Source organism: Vidua chalybeata, chromosome 2, assembly GCF_026979565.1.
Source record: "Vidua chalybeata isolate OUT-0048 chromosome 2, bVidCha1 merged haplotype, whole genome shotgun sequence".
NCBI classification, from domain to species: domain Eukaryota; kingdom Metazoa; phylum Chordata; class Aves; order Passeriformes; family Viduidae; genus Vidua; species Vidua chalybeata.
Window position 1 is genome coordinate 2,733,954 of NC_071531.1, and position 22,536 is coordinate 2,756,489.

General features: G+C 47.2%; 1 protein-coding gene across 2 annotated transcripts in view; it reads right to left on the bottom strand.

Moving 5' to 3' along the window:
• Positions 1–615: 615 nt before the first annotated feature.
• KCNJ6 (potassium inwardly rectifying channel subfamily J member 6) overlaps positions 616–22,536 on the bottom strand; it is a 164,380-nt gene continuing 142,459 nt past the window's right edge. For both annotated transcript variants that reach the window (XM_053934604.1, XM_053934605.1), the window contains one exon: positions 616–3,720. In XM_053934604.1, coding sequence (XP_053790579.1) covers positions 3,395–3,720 — 326 coding nt within the window. In that variant the 3' untranslated portion in view covers positions 616–3,394. The remainder of the gene's footprint in view (positions 3,721–22,536) is intronic.

Here is a 22,536-nt window from a genome sequence, read left to right on the forward strand (position 1 = left end):
ACTTCAAACCATCTGTTGATGCTCTTGGATTTTCCAGTGCTTTTTTTTGTCCCTCCTGGGTTTGGCAGCTGCTGAGTTTGTTGGGATGGCTCCCGTGGCTTTGGTGTTGTAGGGCAAAGATGCAGATCAGAACAGCTATAGACTCCTACCAGGACATCTACATTCTTGGGTGATATTTCAAAATCATTTTGGTGATTTATTTTAATTCTGATAAGGTGGTATTTGTTGGGAAATGATCAAGCTGAGCTTGGAGAATCTGCTGAAGGTCACATTCTCACTCAGCAATGTTTCTGGTCAATGAAGGAGGAATTGAGAGCTCCAGGAGATTACTGAGAGCTCACATTTACCTCTGGAAATCCTTTTCCTCCCAGAAATCACAGGATATTCCAAGAAAAAGCCATCAAAATATATTAGTGAATGAAATAGAGGTGCAATGGGTCTGGATTAATTCTGTAGCCAATTACATTAAGACGTTAGGTTATTCACATCCCTTAGATGTCATTTGCCACAAATATTCCCATAGGGAACTGAGCTTTCCTCAAATGTTGTTCAGGATTAAGAGCTGAAATTCCTGGGTTAAATGATTTACTGTCAATGAAAACACCACTCAGGATATACGGCTTGAAAATCCATTGTTAATTAACAGCATTCAATTCTTAATTGTCTTCGTACCAATTCAGTTGAAATCATTGACACAAAATACATTGTTAAACTGCTTAATCAATCATTGTAGAAAAATAGAGGTGTTTGATAGGGACATTCTAGTACAAAGTTTACGTGAAGCTTCCCCGTTGAAAGCTTTGGAGGCTTCTATATTTTTTTTTTTAAAGCTTATGTTACAAAAATGAGATTTCATAAACTTTACAGTTCGTACTACATGGATACCAAAGACAAGAAAATACAGGGGTGGGGGGCGGGGGGAGAGAGAGAAAGAGACAAAACACACACACCTTAAGCTGTAAGTGCCCTATTCACAAAAATAAAGCTTACACATGCGCATGCCCCAGTGGCGGAAAGTCTCTTTTTCCGTGCTGAAGGACACAAAAAAAAAAAGGGTTTAATCAGGGCCCTGAGCCGCAGCACAAATTTTCTCAACCTGCAGCAACGACTTCTAGAGTGGCCCAGTGAATTCTGAGAGCCAAAAGCAGGTTTGTCCTCGGAGGGAAAGCTTTGCTTTCAGCTCGTGCGCCTTTGGCGGGATGGATGCGGCTCCGCGGCCCCAACGCTTCCAGGGGGGCTGTGGAGCCACTTTTCCCTAAAAACCCTCAGCAGCCCTGGTGGGGAGCCGTGGGGGTGGTGATGGATGGGCTGGAGCACGGGGCTGGTGCTGGGGCAGGAGGACGAGCTCGTGGCCAAGTGCTGTCTCCCAGAAGTGTCCCAACCTTCACTGAGCGGCCAGAATCATCCACCCAAACTCCTCATCCTGCACCATTCCCTGCATCCTGGGAAAGCCTTTTAGGGGAAAACAGTCAGTGCTGAAACCAAAAAAAAAAACCTCTTCCCATCCAGCCTGATCTGCCCTGGTGTGTGACCTTTCCCTTCCCTTCCCTTCCCCAGGCCCTGCTGCGCCCTCCTCACCTGGAGGCCCCCCCCCAGATCAGCCACCCTCTCTGAAAATTAGCAAGGGGCAGTTGTACCAGCAAAAAAGAAAATTTAAAAAAAAAAAAAAAGGAAAAGAGGTGTGAATTTAATGCCAAAGCTATATCACAGTGCAAATTTTCCACTTGCCCACCAAGTTTCTCCTGAGGTTTATTTTTATTTTTTTTTTCTCTTTTATTTAAACACAATTTTTTCTGTACAAAAAAAAAAAAAAAAAAGAAAAAAGCTTCGGATTCTCTTCAGTGTTTTCTTTCTTCCTGGAGTAGGCAGGCATGAAAAAAAAAACCACCCAAAATTAAGGCTGCAGCTTCTCCTCCTTTGCTGGCAGAAATGCTGTTCTGTGGGGCTGAGCTCCCCCACTGCCGTGGAAGTGATGCGAGTTCTCTCTGCCCCGTGGATGCAATGTCCAGGGTTTTCCAGGGATTTGCAACAACCAGGGAGCTACCTAAGGTGGAGAAACTCACTGAGGAATGGCTCCCCTGAGCGTGGGTGGCAGGATCCCTGTGTTCTCCTGGGAATCCAGGTGGAAGGACACCCCCAGGGATGTTGTGCCCCCTGCACCTCAGCACCAGCAAATTGCAAATTCCATGGATTCCGTCCCCACACGAAATCCAGCTGTTTCTTTCCCAGCTGAAGTAGCTAAAATCTACTGGCTGAGGTGCAACATTCATTTTTCAATGGCTTGTGTGTGGGGTTTCTTTTGTGTGTAGCAAACCACTCCACTGAAATCCCGTGGGCGCAGATTCCCTGGATATTGCACGTCAAGGATAACCCCTCCACACGACACATGCTCGTTATATGAAGGGTATACAGGGAATTCTGGTTAGCCATGAGTTTGCCACAGCCTCAATTTTTCGGTCGAACTGCCCCCAAAAAAGAGTAACCAGGAAGGGTTTTGCCTTATTTGTAAACATTTTCACAGTATGTCAGGTGTACAATTCTCTGCCCTGCCCTCTCCCAGACTTATGGCTTTTTAGAGTGAGTGAAACGATCTGTTTGGCCAGCAGTGAGGTACTCTAAATAGCTGCCAGTCTGGTACACTGAAGAAAATGTTATGCACTAGAAGAGTCATAGAGGGGAGGGGAAAAAGAAATAAAATTAAAATCAATTTTACACTGCAAATATTTGAAGAGAAATGCCTACTCGACGGGTAGTTAGTTTTTGCATCCCAATATTTCTAGAGCTCTGTTTCTAAACCTACATTAATTACACAGCTGTGTACATTATTTAGAAGTTCTTTACTACAGTACTTTTGTACATGCGGCGTTTATTACTAAATGTAGAGAGAAATAGTTACATAAGGCATATGTACAGGGTCGTGTGGGATTGCAGGTCCCTCTGCTCACCTTCCTCTTAAAGCTGCAAGGCCCATTCCACTGTCACCCAGTCTGTGAAACTGTCCTGAAATACATAAACACTCAGTCAAGGCCCATTGCTTTGATGGGCATTAATTAGTCTTTCCTTTAAAATCCCTTGCATACATTTCCTTTGCGGTCAGGGATTGGTTTTTGTGTTGTTGATGTGGAAAAACCTGGAGGTCTGCACTGGAGAGGGGCCATCAGTCACTGCCAGGGGGAGATTCCACCATCCCTGATAGGTGTTGCAGCTTTAACCCACGCCTTGGCTTAGTCTGGGAATCTCTTGGGTTGAAGTTGGGAATCCTCATCTAAAGTGTTTATTTCCTGTGAGTTACCAATAGCAGGAAGAGAAAATTAAAGGCGTGTCGCAGGAAGAAACAGGGAGCAGAGAGGGAGGAGATAAAGGAGGTGGCGTGGCCTTTATTTCTCCTCTGCTTCTACACTTTGGACTCATTCTCCAAGTTGGCCACGTCTCCGTTTCTTTCGTTTTGGTCTTCTTGGTTCTTTTCCTCCTCCTCCGTTTCCAGCTCGGCGTGTTGGTCCAGCTTGCTGGAAACAGACCAGGTCAGGGGCAGTTCTGCTCGGCTGGCCATCTCTGCCAGCTCTTTGGCACTGTAAACGGGGGTGTTGGTCTCGTAGGTTTCGTGAAAACTGTTGTAGTCAACCTCATAAAAGCCGTCCTCCAGCGTGAGGACGGGCGTGAAGCGATAGCCCCAGAGGATCTCACTGGTGACGTAGGAGCTGCGAGCCTGGCAGGTCATCCCTGCAACAACAGAGAAGGAATGAGTGCTGTAATCAGGACCCACGGCTCCCCCAAGTCTTTAATTTATTTATTTTTTTCTGTCTGTAAGAAGGACAGAATGAGGCTGGACATCACATGAGGTGGAGCTCACAAAGCAGTTTTAGGGAGCATAAACTGACGCCCTTTCCTCCTGTGCATGTGCTGAATAAGAAGGGCTCAGTCTGCCAGAGAAGGTGTTAATAATAATTTCTTTATTAAACACTGCTCTTCTGCCTGTGTTTCACCAACTCACCTGCTGTGGGTCTCAGGTGGTGTGGGGCACTGTGCCACCCTCTGTCCCCTGGCTGTCACAAACCCACTGCCATGCTCGGCACGTGCCCAGGGTAACAGGAATTGCCACCAAAGCTTCCCTCTGCTGGAGCCCACCTGATCCCATGCTCCAAGGGTTCCCTTGATGCCTCAGGTTTGAGCTTTTCTATGTTTCACATTCTGTGCTGCTTTAGTGTGTGAGTTTGGGCTTCATATTAGGGGATAGTGAGCTCTGTTCACAGAGCAGGGAGACAAAACAATTCCTGCTCCAGCTGGGCACCAAGGACAAATGACCCAAAGCTCAGGCCCAGGAGCACAAACAGCGTGGGCTGGAGAGAGAAAAACAAGCAGGATGGGAGTGCCTGGGCTAAAGCTGGAATGGGACAATGAACTGCAAGGTGCAAATGGAGCAGAGCTGATCCCAGTGAGAGCCCCCGGGAGCGCTCGTGCATTTTGGGACCATTTTGGTTCCTCTTGGGTGCAGCCCTGGCTGGGCTCTGCTGCTGCCCAAGGTGGATCCATGGAGGAGATCCTTTTCATAAATCCCTGCTTTATTCTTCAGCTCTGCCCAGCCTCTGCTCTAGCTCAGCCTGCACAAGGCATCACCCTTGGCTCCCCTAAAGGTTGGAGTCACCTTTTAGTTACCCTGATTCTGAGAGCTGGGCTGGTGAGCAAGGCATAAATACCATTAAAACTCCTGAAGGATGTTAGGATAGTGTCTGGTGTGGAATTGGGATAACTGGGGTTAATTTATTCGTTACCTTCTCTTCACAGATCTGCTGAACCTCACCCTACAGGGCAAGAAAAGACTGCTTTGTCCAGAGGCACAATGAGAGGTGCTGATCCAAGTTCAGGTCACATCCCAGAGTGTCCTCTGGGTGAAGAAATGCCTGGGGATGGCAGGGACCTGTGACTTGGAACCTGCTCCATCCCAGACCCACAGCTCAGGGAAGCACTGCGATAAAATGTGGATGCTCAGGAGTGGAAGGGAAAAACCCAGCTGCCCAGGAAATATGGCAAACCCAACTGCCCAGGCAAAAATATCAGGAGAAGTGAATTTAAGAGGCCAAAAATTATGCCAGCTTTGATTACTGCACATTATTAGCATTGTATTACTGGGCTGAACAGTATATATGGAATATTTAGTAAATAAAATTGTTTAAGCCCTGGACAAGCCTGCCACACATCAGTTATTTAGAAGGCAATAACAAACAGTTAAAAATAATAAATCTAGAGAGCACAAATGGCAGACTGTAGAAATTCCCTTTGTCTCTCTGCACTGGTGGCATCAGGGAAAGTCACATGGAGGGTCCTGTGAAGAGCCAGCATTGGGAGTTTAATGTCCCAAATATTTTTCAGGGCTGTGATTACTGTTCCAGGTAATTCTCATTCTTTAAAGCCTTCTCTCCCAAGGTCTCATTTCTTCCTTCTGATGGCTGAAAACTGCTGTTTCTCTGTGCTTCTCACTTGTAACATCACCTTTAGGAAGAAATTTACCAGCTGTCACCACACCGTGACATTGCTCCAGTGTTTCCCTGCCCTTCCTGCAGCACCTTGGACCCCGTGGAGTGATGCTTTCCAGGGAAAAAAGTGGGAAAGCTGCTGCTCTGGACCTCCCTGCTGCAGCCAGGCAGGAACACCACCTCAGCTCTCTTTCTTTAGGCCTGACACAAACATTGAAACCTTCATTTGTCTCTTCGTTCTTCCAGGACAAGTTTGCATTTCAATTCTCAAGCAAATGCACATGTGGAAATACAAAGATCATCCCATTTTCCTGCTCTTTCACAGGTGGGAAGGGTGGGAGGAACCAAGCCCTGTGACAAAACCACCTCTTGTGACATTTTCCATGTGATTTTGAGTTCTAAAGGATGTTTTGTTTCCCCTCAAAGTAACAGAGGGAGAGGAGTGTGGCAGCTCGCAGGGCACTGTAAATAACAATTCCATGGAGCTCCAGGCTGGGCAGAGGGGCTGGAAAGCTGGGAAAGGCCCTGGGGGTGCTGGTGCCAGGGGCTGGACACGAGCCCAGGGGTGCCCAGGGGGGCAAGAGGCCACTGGCAGCAGGGCTGGGTGAGGAATTGTGTGTCCAGCAGGAGCAGGGCAGGGATTGTCCCTCTGGGCTGGCTCTGAGAGGCCCCTCGAGGGCTGTGCCCAGTTCTGGTCCTGCAGGAGAGACCTGGAGGGGCTGGAGCGTGTCCAGGGCAGGGAAGGGAGCTGGGAAGGGGCTGGAGAATTCCTGAGGGAGCTGGGAAGGGGCTGAGCCTGGAGAAAAGGAGGCTCAGGGGGGACCTTGTGGCTCTGCACAGCTCCTGCCAGGAGGGGACAGCCGGGGGGGTCGGGCTCTGCTCCCAGGGAACAGGGACAGGAGGAGAGGGAACAGCCTCAGGCTGGGCCAGGGCAGGCTCAGCTTGGCCAGCAGCAGGAATTTCCCCATGGAAGGGCTGCTCAGGCCTTGGCAGGGGCTGCCCAGGGAGGTGCTGGAATCACCTGGAAATACCCAAAACTGTGTGGATATGGCACCTGAGGACAGTGTTCAGTGCTGAACATGGGGGTGGTGCTGGTTGATGGTTGGGCTCGACGATCTGAAAGTTCTTTTCCAACCTAAATGATTTCATATTTCTCTCATTCCCTGATCTGACCAGAGAGCCCTGGATGGGTTTCCCCAAAGGAAGGTGCCATTCCCGAGAGTCATCTGTTCCTAATCCCTGTACTGCTGAAATTCAACTTGGGAGTGAGTTGGAAATTTGGAATTTTCATTACAAGGAAAGCAAGTACTCAGAGATCCTGCTGCTTTGGTTAGGAAAAATTGTTCTGCCTGGTGGTAAAGAGGAGGGACAATTTTCTGCAGAAATCAAGAAGATTAATTGGACTATATGAAAGTTATAGCTCATTAAAAACAAACCGAAATGTTGATCACCGTTTTTAATTTAGGCTCCCATTCAGCAATGATTTAATTCCCGTTCCTTTTCCACAGCTGGATGAAACACTTTCAGTGCTAGAATGGAAATTTAGATTTTTCAAGTCAGTGAAACTAAATTATGGGGATTGGGTGAAGGAGACTTTTAATTTTAGGCAGCCAAGCTACCTTGGTTTTTTGTTGTTTTATTTTTTTTTATTATTATTAATTTTTTAAATTGGTTTGCTTTTAAATGGCACCAAAAAAAGGTCTTTGCTTCTACAAGAAATTGAAGATTTCATGGTAGTTTAGACAATAAAATGTAGTGTCAGTCACTGGTGCCATGCAGTGTTTCCCTTTGGGATGAGAGCCATCAAAAATAAAATGCTCTAAAACAATCAGGAGGAAAAGCTTGCTTCAGAACCAAGGTATCAAACCCATGTTTGGGCTGAAATACAGTGATGTTCCAGCCCTGCCATTTCCACACAGTGACAGCCTCATTCAGCTTTTGCTTTACTCAAGACAGGCCTTTTTCATTACAGCACTATTTTTTTTTTTTTTTTATTTTCAAATTCCATTTCTGGGATAAAAAAAGGGCTCTCAGTGAAATGAGGAGCCAAGAATTATGGCCCACGACTGGCTGCACCTCTCTGACAGTCACAGCAATTTCGAGGTTCAGCAATTTGCTGCTGGCACTTGGCAGGACCAGGCAGAATTCCTGCTGCACTAAATTATCTGGGATATCCCACAAGAGTGGCTGTTTTCAATCATTTTGTGGGAACTCTGCTTCACAGTTCAGCCTGGAGTAAGACTCAGTGGCAAATTGTGCATGGAGCACAGGGGTTAATCTTCTTCTTCAATTAATCTTCTTGATTTTGGGCTGAGTGGGGTTTCACTCGTGTGCAGGAGAACAAAATTTGGTCTGGGGTTTCCATTTGGGAGCCGAGGCTTCCACGTGCCTGTGATGCACCTGTTGAATTCCTTTCATTCTCTCTGTATCCACAGCAGCCCTTGCTGAGGTATCCCTGCAGAGGTTTTGATCTACTTTGTCACGAGGTTCATTTGGATAATGAGAACCTGCCTCAGGCTGAAAGGTGTAGCTGGGGTTGTGTTTTATTCCCGTCTGTCAGAGCTGGGGCGGTTCTCTGCTGTTCCCTGGGCAGTTTTTTCTTTATCTCTCCCACAGCCAATCCTCCCTCCAGGAGATCTCTTCTGTCCATGGGCCATTAATTATTAATTATCTTCTATTCATGGCCAGTGAGTGTCCCTGCGTGGCTGAGAAAATTCCATCATCCCATGGGGAGAGGCTCTGCCCAGGGGAGGAGCCAAGCATTCCTACCTGGATCCAATCTGAGATTTTGGGAACACCACAGCAGCCTTTGCCCACTGCATTCCCAGAGGAGCAGCTTTCTGCCCCACTGCATTCCCAGAGGAGCAGCTTTCTGCCCCACTGCATTCCCAGAGGAGCAGCTTTCTGCCCCACTGCATTCCCAGAGGGAGCCCAGGCCCATCTCCAGCAGCCCTGGAGCTTCAGAGGAAAACTCCAGCCTTGTCCAGGATCCTGCTCCAGCAGAAGCACAGCTGGCACTGCAGGAGGGCTGAGCCCCCATGGAATGGCACTGCTGCCACCTCCCTGACCCACAGGCTGACAGGGCCTGCTCTGACACTGGCACTGGTTTGTTTTCTGGGTTTTTTTGTAATATTGCATTTGTATTTTAATTTTCCTAATAAAGAACTGTTATTCCTATTCCCTTATTTTTTTGCCTGAGAGCCCCTTAATTTCAAATTTATAATAATTTGGAGGGAGTGGGTTTACATTTTCCATTTCAAGGGAGGCTCCTGCCTTCCTTAGCAGACACCTGGCTTTCCAAACCAAGACGGAACCTTTTAAAACCAAAACTAAATGTGAAGGAACCCCTTGAGATAAATTCCTGCAGCCTCCGTGTGCTCGTGATGGAGCTGTGGCACTCAGGAAGCACCAGAGGCCCTGACCTGTGGCCTTAGAGCTGAGTTTTGCACCTTGTCTGGGGCAGGGGGGGAGAAGATGGGATAATTCTGCTTCACCACTGTGAGCAAAGAATCCCAGACTGGTTTGGGTTGGAAGGGACATCAAAGATCTTCCAGTTCCAACCCTGCCGTGGGTGGGGGTCTTCTCTTAGATCAGGGTGCTCCAAACCCCGTTCAGCTTGGCCTTGGACACTCCTGGATCCTGGGACAGCCACAGCTTCTCTGGGAATTCTATTCTAGGACCTCCCCACCCTGCCAGGGAACAATTCCTAATTCCCAGTATCCCATGCATCCCTGCCCTGCAGCAGTGGGAGCCATTCCCTGTGTCCTGTCCCTCCAGGCTGGTGTCCAAAGTCCCTCTGCAGAGAAATCCCTCTCCAATGACACCAATATTGAGGGAATAGATTGGACCTGCACCTTTTCTGTAGCTCCAGGAATCCCAGGTGGATTTCCAGGATTGTACCCAGGACCCAGCAGCGAGGCAGGGCCGTGCTCTCTGCCCCGCTGACCTTTTGCACTCTGATATATTTGGTGAAGGATTTGTCACTTGGCTATTTTTGGGTGCTCAGGAGAAGAAGAAAGCAGCGTGGGCTATTAAAAACAAGCCAAAGGCTCGGAGTCAAGACCCCCTGCTTGATCCCTCTCTTCTCCTGCAGACCCTGTGTGGGCTTTGGCAAATTCCCCAGCTTTGCTGGCTGTGTTTCACTGCTGTGCCACCAGGAACACGCTGAGATGGAAAAGCAGGAGATGTGCTGGCAGTAGATTCTCTTCCTTCTTCCTCCTCGAGAATTTTTTTTTTTGCTGTCAAATTTGTACTAAACAGCTCTCCCCGGTGTGAAAACGATTGCCTCAAGGGAAAAAAAAAAAAAAAAAAAAAAAAAAAAAAAAAAAAAAAAAGAAAGACAGAAATTTGGAATAAAATTTCCAGAGTGCCACCAAGTTGGTGCCAGAAACATTCCATGGGAGTTAATTGGTCCCTCTTTAATCAAGCTAAAAAAAGGAAGCAAAACGTCGTGTTGGACCCTGAATTCTCTGCAGTATTTTAAAGCTGGAAGCATCAAATAATAGAATTTAGGTACAGCTGACAATAAAGCTATGATAGTTTCAGTTTATTTGAGTAAACACCCCACAAATATCTATATATGTATATATATATAAAATGTCTCTTTCAGAGATAGCAAAGGGCAAATCCCAGGGGTTCTGATAACTTGGTTCAGAGGTTCAGAGCACACCTGGAAACTGGTTGTTTATCTCACCCTGAGAAATGTCAAAACGTCCTGAAAGAAGTCAAAACTGCACAGGTGCCTGGGAGCCTTTAAAATATTTAAAATACCTTTGCTTCAGCATGTCTGGTGTGAAACCCCTGTGTTGTGGGGCTGTGAGCTGAATGGGAGAGGAAGGGAGGGAGGACAGCTGTTTTTCATTCTTGTTAGAATATAAGGAGTTAACTTTTGCTGGGTTTTGTTTGTTTTCTTTTTCCTTTTATAATGTTAAAACTGGTGTGGGTTTTTCCCTGCAAACGATACGTGTAATTTGGTATTTCTATTTTCACCTCTCTTACTCAGGAGAAGATCACTGTATTTGAGATTTTATTTGCTGACACCATCTGTGAATGCTGCTCGGGGGTCTCTGTGGTAGCTGAGGAGGGAGCAGGGAGCAGCTCGATCCAGAAAATCCAAATTGCCATGGAGAGAGTGGGCTGGAGCAGCTGCTCTGGCCACCCCACCCCGTAAGAAAATCACAGCTCTGCAGGAGAACACGCAGATTATCAGCTCCCATTTGCACAGAGATGAATATGCAAAGGAAATTGAAGCCATAATTTCAAGTCAGTTGAACTTTCTGACGCTCTGAATTCTATTTCTTGCTAAAACAAATAACAGGCATTAAAAAAAAAATGAAGTTTATATTAAGTTAGATTTTAAACAAAATGTAACTTTGTTGGGTTAAAGCATTCTGGTTTCATTCTGTCTTCTTCATCTTGTGTAATGCAACAACTAAATAAGAAAAAAATGGGCATACTTTAGTCTTTTACAAACTGTTAAAATGCATTTTTTTCCCCCCAGCAGGAGATTTCAATGCTAGTCAAATGATATTTTCCAGTGGAAAAATGCTGAATTAGAAATGCTTGATTTGCTTGGTTACTGTTTCTCCTATCAGGAATTAAATGCTGGGTAATTTGTGCCTAATTTCTTGCTTTCTGACAAGTGGTACCTGCTGGGGCAGGAGAGTTTGTCTGATCCAGCCTCAAATGTGCTGCCACTTTTAGCAAACTACCAACATATTCCCAATAAACTGCTTGTAAAGAGATGGTAATTTTACCAAAAGAATTGTAATTTTACCATAAATTTACAATTCAGCCAATATTTCACCTCATTTTAGCCTCATACTGAGGCTGTGCCCAGCAAATCCTGACGTGTCTGAATTTTGATGTTGTTCTTCAGATGATCTTTTCTCAGTGGGTGATGATTACATTTTTCTGTCACCTAAATCTGGGAAAGTTATTAAATCCAATAATGTCTGACCAGAGGGAGAGAAGCTGGTTCCAGAGCTGGCACTTGGAGCCCTTGCAAACCAGGAACTCAGTTCCGAGGAGCTGGGACATGAAATGCCAGGATTTTGTGCCCTGCTCTGTGTTTGGCTCTTGGGATACATTTATGGATCCAGAGCTTCCCCAGATTTCAGATCAGCACCACACAAGAGCTTTATTTTTCCTACAGGGCGCCTGCCACAGGGGAATTGATGGGAATTTTGGTTAAAAGAAGCTGCAGCTCCGTTTTCCAAAGCGCTGAGTGAGGAGAAGAGCTGTCCTGACCTTCTAAAAACACACTGCTACTCACCCAAGGGCTTTCTCCCCAATCCTGCAGGTGGGATGTTCTCCCCTGCCATGGTTCACAGGCATCCTGATCCACAATTCCATGAAAATGCCCAGGAAGAGGCAGCAAGGCTCTGATTCCAGCTGCTGCCTGCCTGGAGAAGGGTCCTGAGGGGTTTTCACTGAGCAGTAGGAGCTGAGCCACCAGAGTGAGGGGCTGAGAGGATCCTGGGTAGATCTGCATGGAGCTGAGAGGACCCTGGATGGATCTGGATGGAGCTGAGAGGATCCTGTGTGGATGTGGAGGGAGCTGAAAAGATCTTGGGTGGATCTGGATGGAGCTGAAAAGATCTTGGGTGGAACTGGATGGAGCTGAGAGGATCCTGGGTAGATCTGGAGGGAGCTGAGAGGATCCTGGGTGGATATGGAGGGAGCTGAAAAGATCTTGGGTGGATTTGGGTGGAGCTGAGAAGATCCTATGTGGATCTGCATGGAGCTAAGAGGATCCTGGATGGATCTGGATGGAACTGAGAGGACTCCGGGTGGATGTGGATGGAGCTGAAAAGATCTTGAGTGGATCTGGATGGAGCCGAGAGGATCCTGGATGGATCAGAAGCAGGTTCCTCTCTCTCCACTCCTTGCTGGGGAGGCAGAAGATGGGAACTAGGCACATATAAAATACAAGTAGGAAGTGAAGAATAGAAAATGCCCGACCCAGAAATGCACATTTGCATCCCAGAAAGGCAAATGTGACCTGGGCTGAGCTCCAGTGTGGGCAGCAGGAAAGGATTGGGATTGTGCCCCCAGAGGTGAGAGCCCACCTGCAGAGCTGCCCCAGCCCTGTCCCAGCCCAGGGAGGAGCTGGAGCTGCTGCAGAGAGCCCAGAGGAGGCTCCAGGATGAGCAGAGGGCTGGAGCAGCTCTGCTGGGAGGAAAGGCTGGCACAGCTGGCATTGTTCACCTGCACAGGAGAAGCTTTGGGCTGAGCTCAGGGTGGCCTTGCAGGGCCTGGAGGAGCCCCAGGAAAGCTGGAGAGAGACAATTTCCAGGGGATGCAGGGACAGGACACAGGGAATGGCTTCAAACTGAAAAATTACAGGTTTAGATCAGATAATTAGGAAAAATTTCCTCCCTGGCAGGGTGGGGAGGGGCTGGGATGGAATTGCCAGAGCAGCTGGGGCTGCCCCTGGATCCCTGGCAGTGCCCAAGGCCAGGTTGGACACTGGGGCTGGAGCAGCCTGGCACAGTGGGAGGTGTCCCTGCCATGGCAGGGGTGGCACTGGATTGGGATTTGAGATCCCTTCCAACCCAAACCATTCTGGGATTCTGAGATTCTGTGAAATACATTTGGACTTAAAAAAGGATTGAACATTTTTTTTTGTGCAGGAGCTCTTCCAAGATGGCATCCTTCAAGGAACATGAATGGAGAGTCAATCTTTAGTGGAAAAATAAACACAACCCTCAACATCTGCACCTCTGCTGGGGCACAGGAACTCAGCCCCCAGTGCAATGGGACTGACACCAAAGCAAGGCACTGCTCCATTCCTACTCATGGGAATTAATGCCAAGGGATAGCTGGGAGAAAAACCCCCTTTCCTTGGACTGGTGTTCTCTGCAAAAGAAGCATTTTTTATGACCCTTTGTGCCTGCTGCACACTTGTGCTGTCACGTCTGGGGGATAAACATTTCATTAAAATCAAAGTGTGATCTATTCCACCACTTCTTCCACACCTAATTCCAGTCTGCATGCTTGGATGGCTTTTGTTCCTCTCCTTAAAATGCTGAACATCCAAGGTTTGCTCCGTGCTGAACTTTCCCGACTTGGAGCTTTTTATAAAAATGTCACATTTTCCTGTGGAAACGTTTGAAATTAAAGACAAAACAGTGTGAACACGCAGCTTGGCGTGCTGTAAAATCCAGGAAATAAGGCAAGATCGGGAGCTTTTTGACAGCAAAATCTGTGAATCACCCACCAAACATTCTGGGGGTTGTTTTGAGGTTTGTGGCTGAAGCCTGGCTGCTGTGAGAGCAGAGGGGGAGATGAAAGAGAGCTCAGGGTAAAGCACTTGTTCCTGCCAGGCAGATGCTGGTGAGAAGTGATGCTTGGAAATGCAGCACAAGCAAAGGTCCCAAAATCACTGGAATTTTTGGGAAGCAACAGCCCAGTTCAGTGGGGTCGCCCGGGTGGTTTCGTAACGCTGCATCCTTTCAGGTGGGCTGGGACAAGCCACACGTGGGTGGGTGGAACTTGATTTTAGAAGAGAAAACTTCAAGAAATCAGCTTTTCTAAAGATATCCCGTGTTCAGAGATGATATTTTTGTCTTCTGCTTCACCTGAAAGAGTAGCAAGAGGACTGGGGGAGAGGAGCTCCATGGTTTGCAGAAGAAAGCTGTAAATCCCAAGCTCTGGGAGGAGGAGGAATATCTGGGCTGGGGTTGTTATATTCTAAGTGATGGGCTTGGGTAGTAGATCTTATCCCCTTTAATTTTCTTAGTGGGAGGGAATTTAAGCAACATAACATTTGTTCATGTCATTGTTTAATGTGATTGATCAAGCCCTTTATAAAAATCTCTTTAAGGGAAACCATTAAACACGTTAAGCTCCGAGTTCATCTGACCCAACAGCGGTCTTTAATTAAAATATAAATGAGTGTTTATTGATATCTTGATCACCATAAAAGACTCAGCCAATGCCAGGCTCCCTGCAGCTCTGATTTTTGATGAACTTTTGCAGGCCTTCTTGCAGTTCTGCACAGAAAATCATCTGCGCTGTAAAATCCTCCCACTGAGTGGCAAGTGGGTTTTGATTTTTATTCTGAGTTGGTTTTTTTTTTTTTTCCCTCTCTTCATGGGATAAGACTTATTAAGTTGATGCTTTCAGGTTAATAATATTTGGCTATCTGACAACATGAGCAGCATATTTTTGAGATGCAGGAGGGAGCAGAAAGTGGCTGCCTGGGGGAATGAGATGCAAAATCTTTCACTTCTGAAATGCTATTTAATATTCGAGTTATGTCAGATTTTGTATCCATATTTTTCTGCTTGGCATCCTGTCCAATAGTAGAGGCTATTAATAAAGCTGCTGGTAGATCAATGACCATTTTGGAAAAATTAATATTCACGTGGTTTTCATTGACTGTGCTTGTACTGGAGGTGGTGGGGAAGAAGCTGATTGGGATCTTTAATTACTGCCCTCATTTAGCAATGGGTCCAATAAAGGAGAAGAGCAGCAATAGGGTTGGGATTTTAGGAAATCTTCAGTTCTACTCTCCTGATGTTTCTATTGTGGAAAAAAATATGAACAGCACACTTCAAGCTCCGGGCTTTTCAGTCTGGCACTTTCCTCAATGCCTGAATTCATTGAAAGTAGGGGCAGAAGGGACCAAAAAACAGCAAAAAGCCAGCAAAAAGCTATTTTGTTCCCTATTTCTTCATATTTAAACTGATAATATTTAAACTAATTGTTTCTGGAGGAGAGCAGAAAAATCAATCTATTGCAAAATGTGTCAGATTTTCCTCAAAGAGTCCAAATTGATGATGGAGCCGAGGAATTCTAAGTTTCTTTGACACCTGCACCTCACTTGTGGAAGCAACAAAGAGTCATTAGGACTTTTTAATTTTTCTTAGTTTGACAAAAATTATCTCAGATGAAAAATTTGAGGAAAAAATTGTTGGTTTTAGTAAGGAAAAAATAAAGAACTTGCGAAGAGTGTGTGTGGAAAGGGAAGCAAGGTGAGGGTGCTCACTTCCAAATTGCAGAATTCCCAGAGGAGAGGTGCTTAACATGATGGAAAAGAGTCTGGAATTAAATGAGGGGGCTTTCAAAGCAGGAAAAACTTTGTATAGAAGCTTCCATAATGACAGCTCTCCCGAGCAATGAATGAACTCGTGTTCAGCCCTGGGTTTTGTGTATAGCAAAGAACACAAACTCGAGTTTTGGAGGGGGGGGTGATGGTCTCAGGGTGTCGTGGTGCTGGATGAAAAGCTGCTGGGAGCCCAGGGCTGTCCCTGTCCTGCACAATCCCAGCTTCCCTGCTGGGCTCGTTCCATCCTCAGCATCAGTCATGAGGTGGCACTCTTCTCCCAGCAGAGACGCCTTGGGAGGGAAAGTGTGTCTAAGGGAAAAAAAAAAAAAAAAAAAAAAAAAAAAGCAGCAATGCCCGGAAAATATTGTCGAGGGATTATTAGATTATTACAGAAGTTGCTTTGGGAATATCTGGGCAGGGGGGACATCCTGTGGTTGTGGCGGGGATGGATTATTTGAAGGATGCACCTTGCTGAACTCTCTCTGAGCTGCAGGATGGTGCTTTCCCTGATTTCCTCCTGATTCCCACATGGCTTTAGGCAGTCGTGACACAGCTGCAGCCCATACTCTCCTGCGTGCAAGCACAGTGCCACAGCCTCTCTCCTACTGCTGCTGCCAGAGCACTGCTGCTTTGGAACCTTCCTTGATCCAGACATTGCACGAGGAGCATTTGGCTAAAACTGGACCTCCCTCATTCCCAAGGTGTCCTGCCTCACCAAAATCAAGGCTCCCAGGCTCGGAGGTAAACAGGGAAAAAACGAAACCCAGGCATTTCTGCCTAAAACCATCTGTTTCTAACGTTTCATATGAGTGTTTAATGAGAATTTTTTTTAATTTCCTGATTTGAGCCCCAGTCAGCAGCAGTTCCAACCAGCAGCATCTTCCAAGGAAGGACCTTGGGACGCTGGAGCACATCCAGAGGAGGCAACGAGGCTGGAGAGGGGCTGGGAACACAAACCCTGTGAGGAACCACTGAGGGAGCTGGGGGTGCTCAGCCTGGAGAAAAGGAGACTCAGGGGTGACCTCAGCACTCTCACAGCTCCTGAGAGGTGGCTGTGGCCAGCTGGGCTTGGGCTCCTTCTCCAGGAACTGACAGAACCAGAGCACACAGCCTCGAGCTGCACCAAGGGAAACACAGGTTGGGTATCAGGAAAAAGTTTTTTACAGAAAGGTGATAAAGTTGTGGAGTGGCTGCCCGGGGAGGTGGTGCAGTCACCATCCCTGGGTGTGTTTAACAAAGCCTGGATGTGGCACTGGGTGCCAGGGCTGAGTTGAGGTGTTGGGGCTGGGCTGGACTCAATGGTCTTGAAGGTCTCTTCCAACCTGGTCACTCTGTGAATTCTGTGAATTCTGTGAATTCTGTGATTCTGTGAATGGGGATTTTGCTGTTCCACACTGCAGACCTGACTGAGATCTCCACAGCTTTACATCTCCATGGGATCCTTGCTAAATCCCAAGCAACCTAACAGATGTCTGCTCATGGGGCAGCACCCCCTGGCTCCTGCTGGGTTCCTGAGGTCTGTTTAACCTCCAGGGTGGGAAAGTGAAATAAAATTTGGTGTGGTCTCTTTGAAAACTTCCCAAGTCCTTAGACAGGACAAGGGGAATGGCTTCAAACTGACAGAAAGTAGGGTTAGATGGGATATCAGGGAGAAATCCTTCCCTGGGAGGGAGAGGAGGAGCTGGGATGGAATTTCAGCAGCTGTGTCTGCCCCTGGATCCCTGGCAGTGCCCAAGGCCAGGTTGGACACTGGGGTTTGGAGCAGCCTGGCACAGTGGGAGGTGTCCCTGCCATGGCAGGGGGGGGACTGGATGAATTTTAAGGTTCCTCCAACACAAACCAATTTGGGATTCCACGATTCTCTCCTTCATGCTTGCAGTGGACCAGGTTTGGGTGCTGGGGGAGCTCAGGGATGGGTTTATTCCCTCTGGTACTTCCTGCAGTGTCAGTCACAACATCTGGGAGGAGCTATGGGATGGGATGGACACAAGGCAGGTGATAAAAGGGATGTGAGATGTTCAAGAAGACATTGGGGTGATGCTGAATCCAACCAGCTCTGAGCCCTTCTCCCACCATGATAAATTTTTCCCTGGCTGCCAAATTAGACACCCAGCCACTGCCTTTACTTTGTACTCCAAGAAGAGGGGTTTATTTTAACCAGAGAGACAAAAGGAGCAAATATTGTGCACAAGGCCCTTCACCTGAAACTCGAGGTGCTCTGGGACAGGTGACAGATCAATAGGGCCACCTTGGCTTCTCCTCAAGGCACACCTGGACATCTGGGCCCTGAGGTGAGGACGTGCTCAATCACCCACCAAGGCTGAACTCCTGCCTGGCTAAGCTGAGCTCAGCTTCTCAGAGCTGTCTCAAAGAATGAAGACTCTTTTTTCACCTTAATCACACATTTCTAAAGGGAAGAGGGAGACAGACCAGCAGTTGCTTATTCCCAGTAGGAATGTGAGTACTGGCAATTAATTGGAAATATAACAACCCCATCCCAACCTAAATCCTGACATTCCACATGGCACATGCTGGGCCCTGCTTCCACAGAGCATGAACTGCAACTCACTCAGTACAACCCAGATCATTTGTTTCTTGTGTTTCCTATCAATTTTCCTATTACATTTTATTCCAGTTCTGCTGGAAGTGCAGGTCAGTGGAAACACAACAATGCAAGCACTTTGTCAAGTGAAAGTACTTCTTTGTAAAGAAACTACTTTGCCTGTAAGTTTGAGTTCCAGCAGCCCAGCAGGGAATGAATTATTGAAGCTCAGAAAGAACAGGACCAGCAATATTTGGCTCTTATTTCCCATGGCCTTTTATCTGGAGGTGTCCGAGGTAGGGATTTGTTATTTTTTTTTCTTTTCCCATGGGGAAGTTGAGGAAGGGAACAGCAAAAAGCTATTTTGTTCCCTATTTCTTCATATTTAAACTGATACTATTTAAACTAATTGTTTCTGGAGGAGTGCAGAAAAATCAATCTATTGCAAAATGTGTCAGATTTTCCTCAAAGAGTCCAAATTGATGATGGAGCCGAGGAATTCTAAGTTTCTTTGACACCTGCACCTCACTTGTGGAAGCAACAAAGAGTCATTAGGACTTTTTAATTTTTCTTAGTTTGACAAAAATTATCTCAGATGAAAAATTTGAGGAAAAAATTGTTGGTTTTAGTTGCCCCGAGGCCTCATGGAAGGTGTGCAGCAAAGAAAAGCTGTGGTGAGGATTTGAACATCCTGATGGTCATGTGGAATTTTGGCCAGCTGGATTTTTATTTGCCTTTGATGGAACCAGGAGGATTTTTTGGCCTGGAGCACTGATTTGGATTTCATGGAGAACTACAGTTTTGGAACAACATTTTTTCTTTTCAGGTTCTGCTATTTCAACACAAGTTTTGGCTCAGTTCTGGGGTCTCAGCAGATCTCAGCATCTTTCCCAAGACCTTTTCTCTCCCCTGCTTTAGGCAGGGCAGGGTATGGGTGGCAAAAGTGGATGGGTTGTTTTGGGAACAGAAGGAGGATCAGATGAAACAGTCACGGAATGCCAAAGTGTTTTCCTGGAGCTTCCTCAGCCTTTTCCTGTTCTCTGTGCAGTGGAGCTCTCTCCTTCTTTTAATCACGATTGAAAATTCCCTGCTCGCAGAGTAATGGAGCCTTTGCCTGGGGGAGCTGGGGTGACACGGGGCTGTGGCATGTGCACACACATGGGGACACTGAGGGCAGCTTCCCCTGGGCCCAAAAATTAGCAAATCCTTGATGTGGGAGCCTTGGAAATCCTCAGTCCCTTCAAATGCTTAATGAGATCTGTTGATTATCATCAAAGGAAAATTCCTTGTGTCACAAGAAGGGAGGAGAAGAGAATTTAACTGGCAGCAGGGAGAGGACAATTAATAGACTTCAGAGCAGCACTGGGAGGGTTAAGAAGTTGTTACCAAAAAATATTTGGGAAATCATGAATAGGTTGGGTTATGTGGATGCCCCATCCCTGGAAGTGTCCAAGGCCAGGTTGGATGGAGCTCTGAACAGCCTGGGACAGTGGAAGGTGTCCCTGCCCATGGAAGAAGCTGGAACAAAATGATTTTTAAGTCCCCTTCCAAGCCAAACCATTCTGGGATTCCATTATAAACACATGGTGAAACTGAGCAAAAAATCACCACCAAATATTGTGGTGTGACAGGGTTAAATCAGCCAACCCAACGAGCGAATCTCTATTGCACCACCACAGTCCAGAAGTGTTTGGGGTTTTGTATTTTTGGTGAAGTCTAATGGCATTTCCTCACTCCCTCCCTCTCCCCACTCACAAAAACATTTGTAGTGCTGAAAGCTGCACTCGATTTTTAATTTGGGAAGATGCTGTGGCAAAGCTCATCATTCTTTTTCTGCAGTTTAGCAGGGTAGTGTTACACAATTTGGCCACAAGAAGCCCCTGTAATAAATGACAGCTCTTTCAGCCTCTTGGCAATGTAAGGCCCAGCCATCAGTCTTGTAAATGTTCCCATAACCATTGAAAAGTTGAAATAATTTGGAACTGTGGCTTAACACATTATTAATCACAGAGCAAAGGGTTTGCTCTGGTCTCACCAGGAATATTTAATGTAACATCCTGTGATTCTCTCAGATGGCAGCACAGGGATAAAAGCCCAGCTAGTCCGGGGCTGCCCTCATGACTGGACACAGAATTCAAGGCCGGCATTTCAGGGAGCATTCCTCAAAATTCAGCCAGGTATGAAGGCTTTCACTTCATAAATCCCCTTGGGAAGGTGGACAGGTTGTCTGTGTGTCCATGGGGGTGTTTGTGTCTGTCACTGAAAGAGGAGGTGACATCGTTCACTGTCCTGACTGAGAATGAGAAACTGAGCCAGCCCAGAGGAGGCTCCAGGATGAGCAGAGGGCTGGAGCAGCTCTGCTGGGAGGAAAGGCTGGCACAGCTGGCATTGTTCACCTGCACAGGAGAAGCTTTGGGCTGAGCTCAGGGTGGCCTTGCAGGGCCTGGAGGAGCCCCAGGAAAGCTGGAGAGAGACAATTTCCAGGGGATGCAGGGACAGGACACAGGGAATGGCTCCCAGTGCCAGAGGGCAGGGCTGGATGGGAGATTGGGAATTGGGAATTGTTCCCTGGCAGGGTGGGCAGGGGCTGGGATGGAATTCCCAAAGCAGCTGGGGCTGCCCCTGGATCCCCGGCAGTGCCCAAGGCCAGGTTGGACACTGGGGCTGGAGCAGCCTGGCACAGTGGGAGGTGTCCCTGCCATGGCAGGGGTGGCACTGGGTGGGCTTTGAGGTCCCTTCCAACCCAAACCATCCTGTGGCTCTGTGAGCTGTGTTCCCCCACACTCTGGGCTGGGATTGGGATTGGGATTGGGATTGGGATTGGGATTGGGATTGGGATTCCCTTGTGAACAGGCTCCTTGTGGTCGGTGCTTTTTGGGCCCACCAGTGATTCCACTGTCCAGGCTTCCAGCCAGCCAAAGGGACCAAAGTTACCAACAAGGCAAAGACCCAAACCAAGCTTCACAAAAGCCCAAATTATCTTCTTGCTTCAGAAGGGAATAGATTAATTCTGGATGAGGGCAGGTAGCAAAGCTCTCTGAGGGAATGGAATCTCTCTCCAGGATCCCATTTGGGATCTTTGGGGAATTTCTCCAGTTTTTCATGTGGCTGTTTAATCACATGGATATTTCTGAATGCAAACGTGTCAGAGCGACAACAGAAAGAACACTTCTAAGGAAATAACCCCAAGATGGGCATGCCATGCCTGGTGTTATTCACCTCCAGAAGGTTTAATTCACCTCATGAATAATGTGGCAACAATCCTACAACTTTCCACTATATACTGTGCCATGTTCAAGCCAAACCAGCCTGGCCTGCTGCTGTTGTGTGGTACCTTGAACTAAATTGCTGTGAACAATTCTTTCCAAAGAGGGAGCACAGTCAGAGCCCTGACACTGCAAAACTCCGGGATAATGCTGGAGCTTGTTGCTAACAGGAGGAAGATGGAGATTAAGACGACAACCGCAGGAGAAAATCCACTTTGCAGCCTTTTTTTACCCTGTCATCTGTAGGAGAGAGAGCTACAAGCACAGCTGATGAGGTGTGATGCTTTAGAGGAGGAGAGTTTGGATTTGCAAGGAGCTTTGAATGTCTTGTTTTCCCACCAGCGCTGCCATCTCCCTTGATAAGCTCATTTCAAAAGTTAATGGACCAGATCCTTCCCTGTGCTAATGCTGCACTGTGCTGCTTCAGAGGGGTAAAACAGCACTAAAGCAATCTGCTCCTGCTCCTGGAGCTCTCCCCCTGTCCCAGGAAATGGGGATCAGCCAGAAGGGATCATCCAAAAGCCCAGAGTCTGAGCAAATCCTTCTGGGGAAGGAGTGGGGTGAGAGGTGCCACCACCCCCTCTGATTCTGAGGGCAAAAATGATTTTACAAGCTACTGATGGAACAAATATTCCCGGGACTGGAAGAGCATTGAAAGAGTCCAAGTTTGGCATCACCACCACTCCTCCACCCAAAGCAGGTCCCTGTGCTTTGGACTGCACGCTCAGAAGGAGGCGTGAAAAACAGAGAGGGATAAATTCCCTGCTGCTAATTCCCTCAGCTGTGCTGACTAAACAGACAATTCCTTTTTTTTTTTCTTTTTTTTTTTCTTTGGTGTCAGCACATGGCTGTGGTCGGTGCTGAGCAGCTGCTCTGGGGTGTGAGGGGGAGGAGGGTGACCCAGCAGGGCACTGCCACATCAACTTCAACTGGACGATTTTAATTTTAATTTTAATTTTAATTTTAATTTTAATTTTAATCTGCTGCTCTAAGTCAGACTCCACTGGAAGAGGGACTGTGAGAGCCCAAATGCTGCTCTCCCTTTGGCTCACCCCTTGCCACGAGGATACAAACCAAGCTGACCACAGCAGCTAAATCAGGAGCAGCAGTGAATGGACAATCAGGCTGGGCACTGGCACACACAGCAATGGGTCAAACCTCCTGCAGCTGAATTCTGCCACCCCTCAGATTCCAGACAGGCAA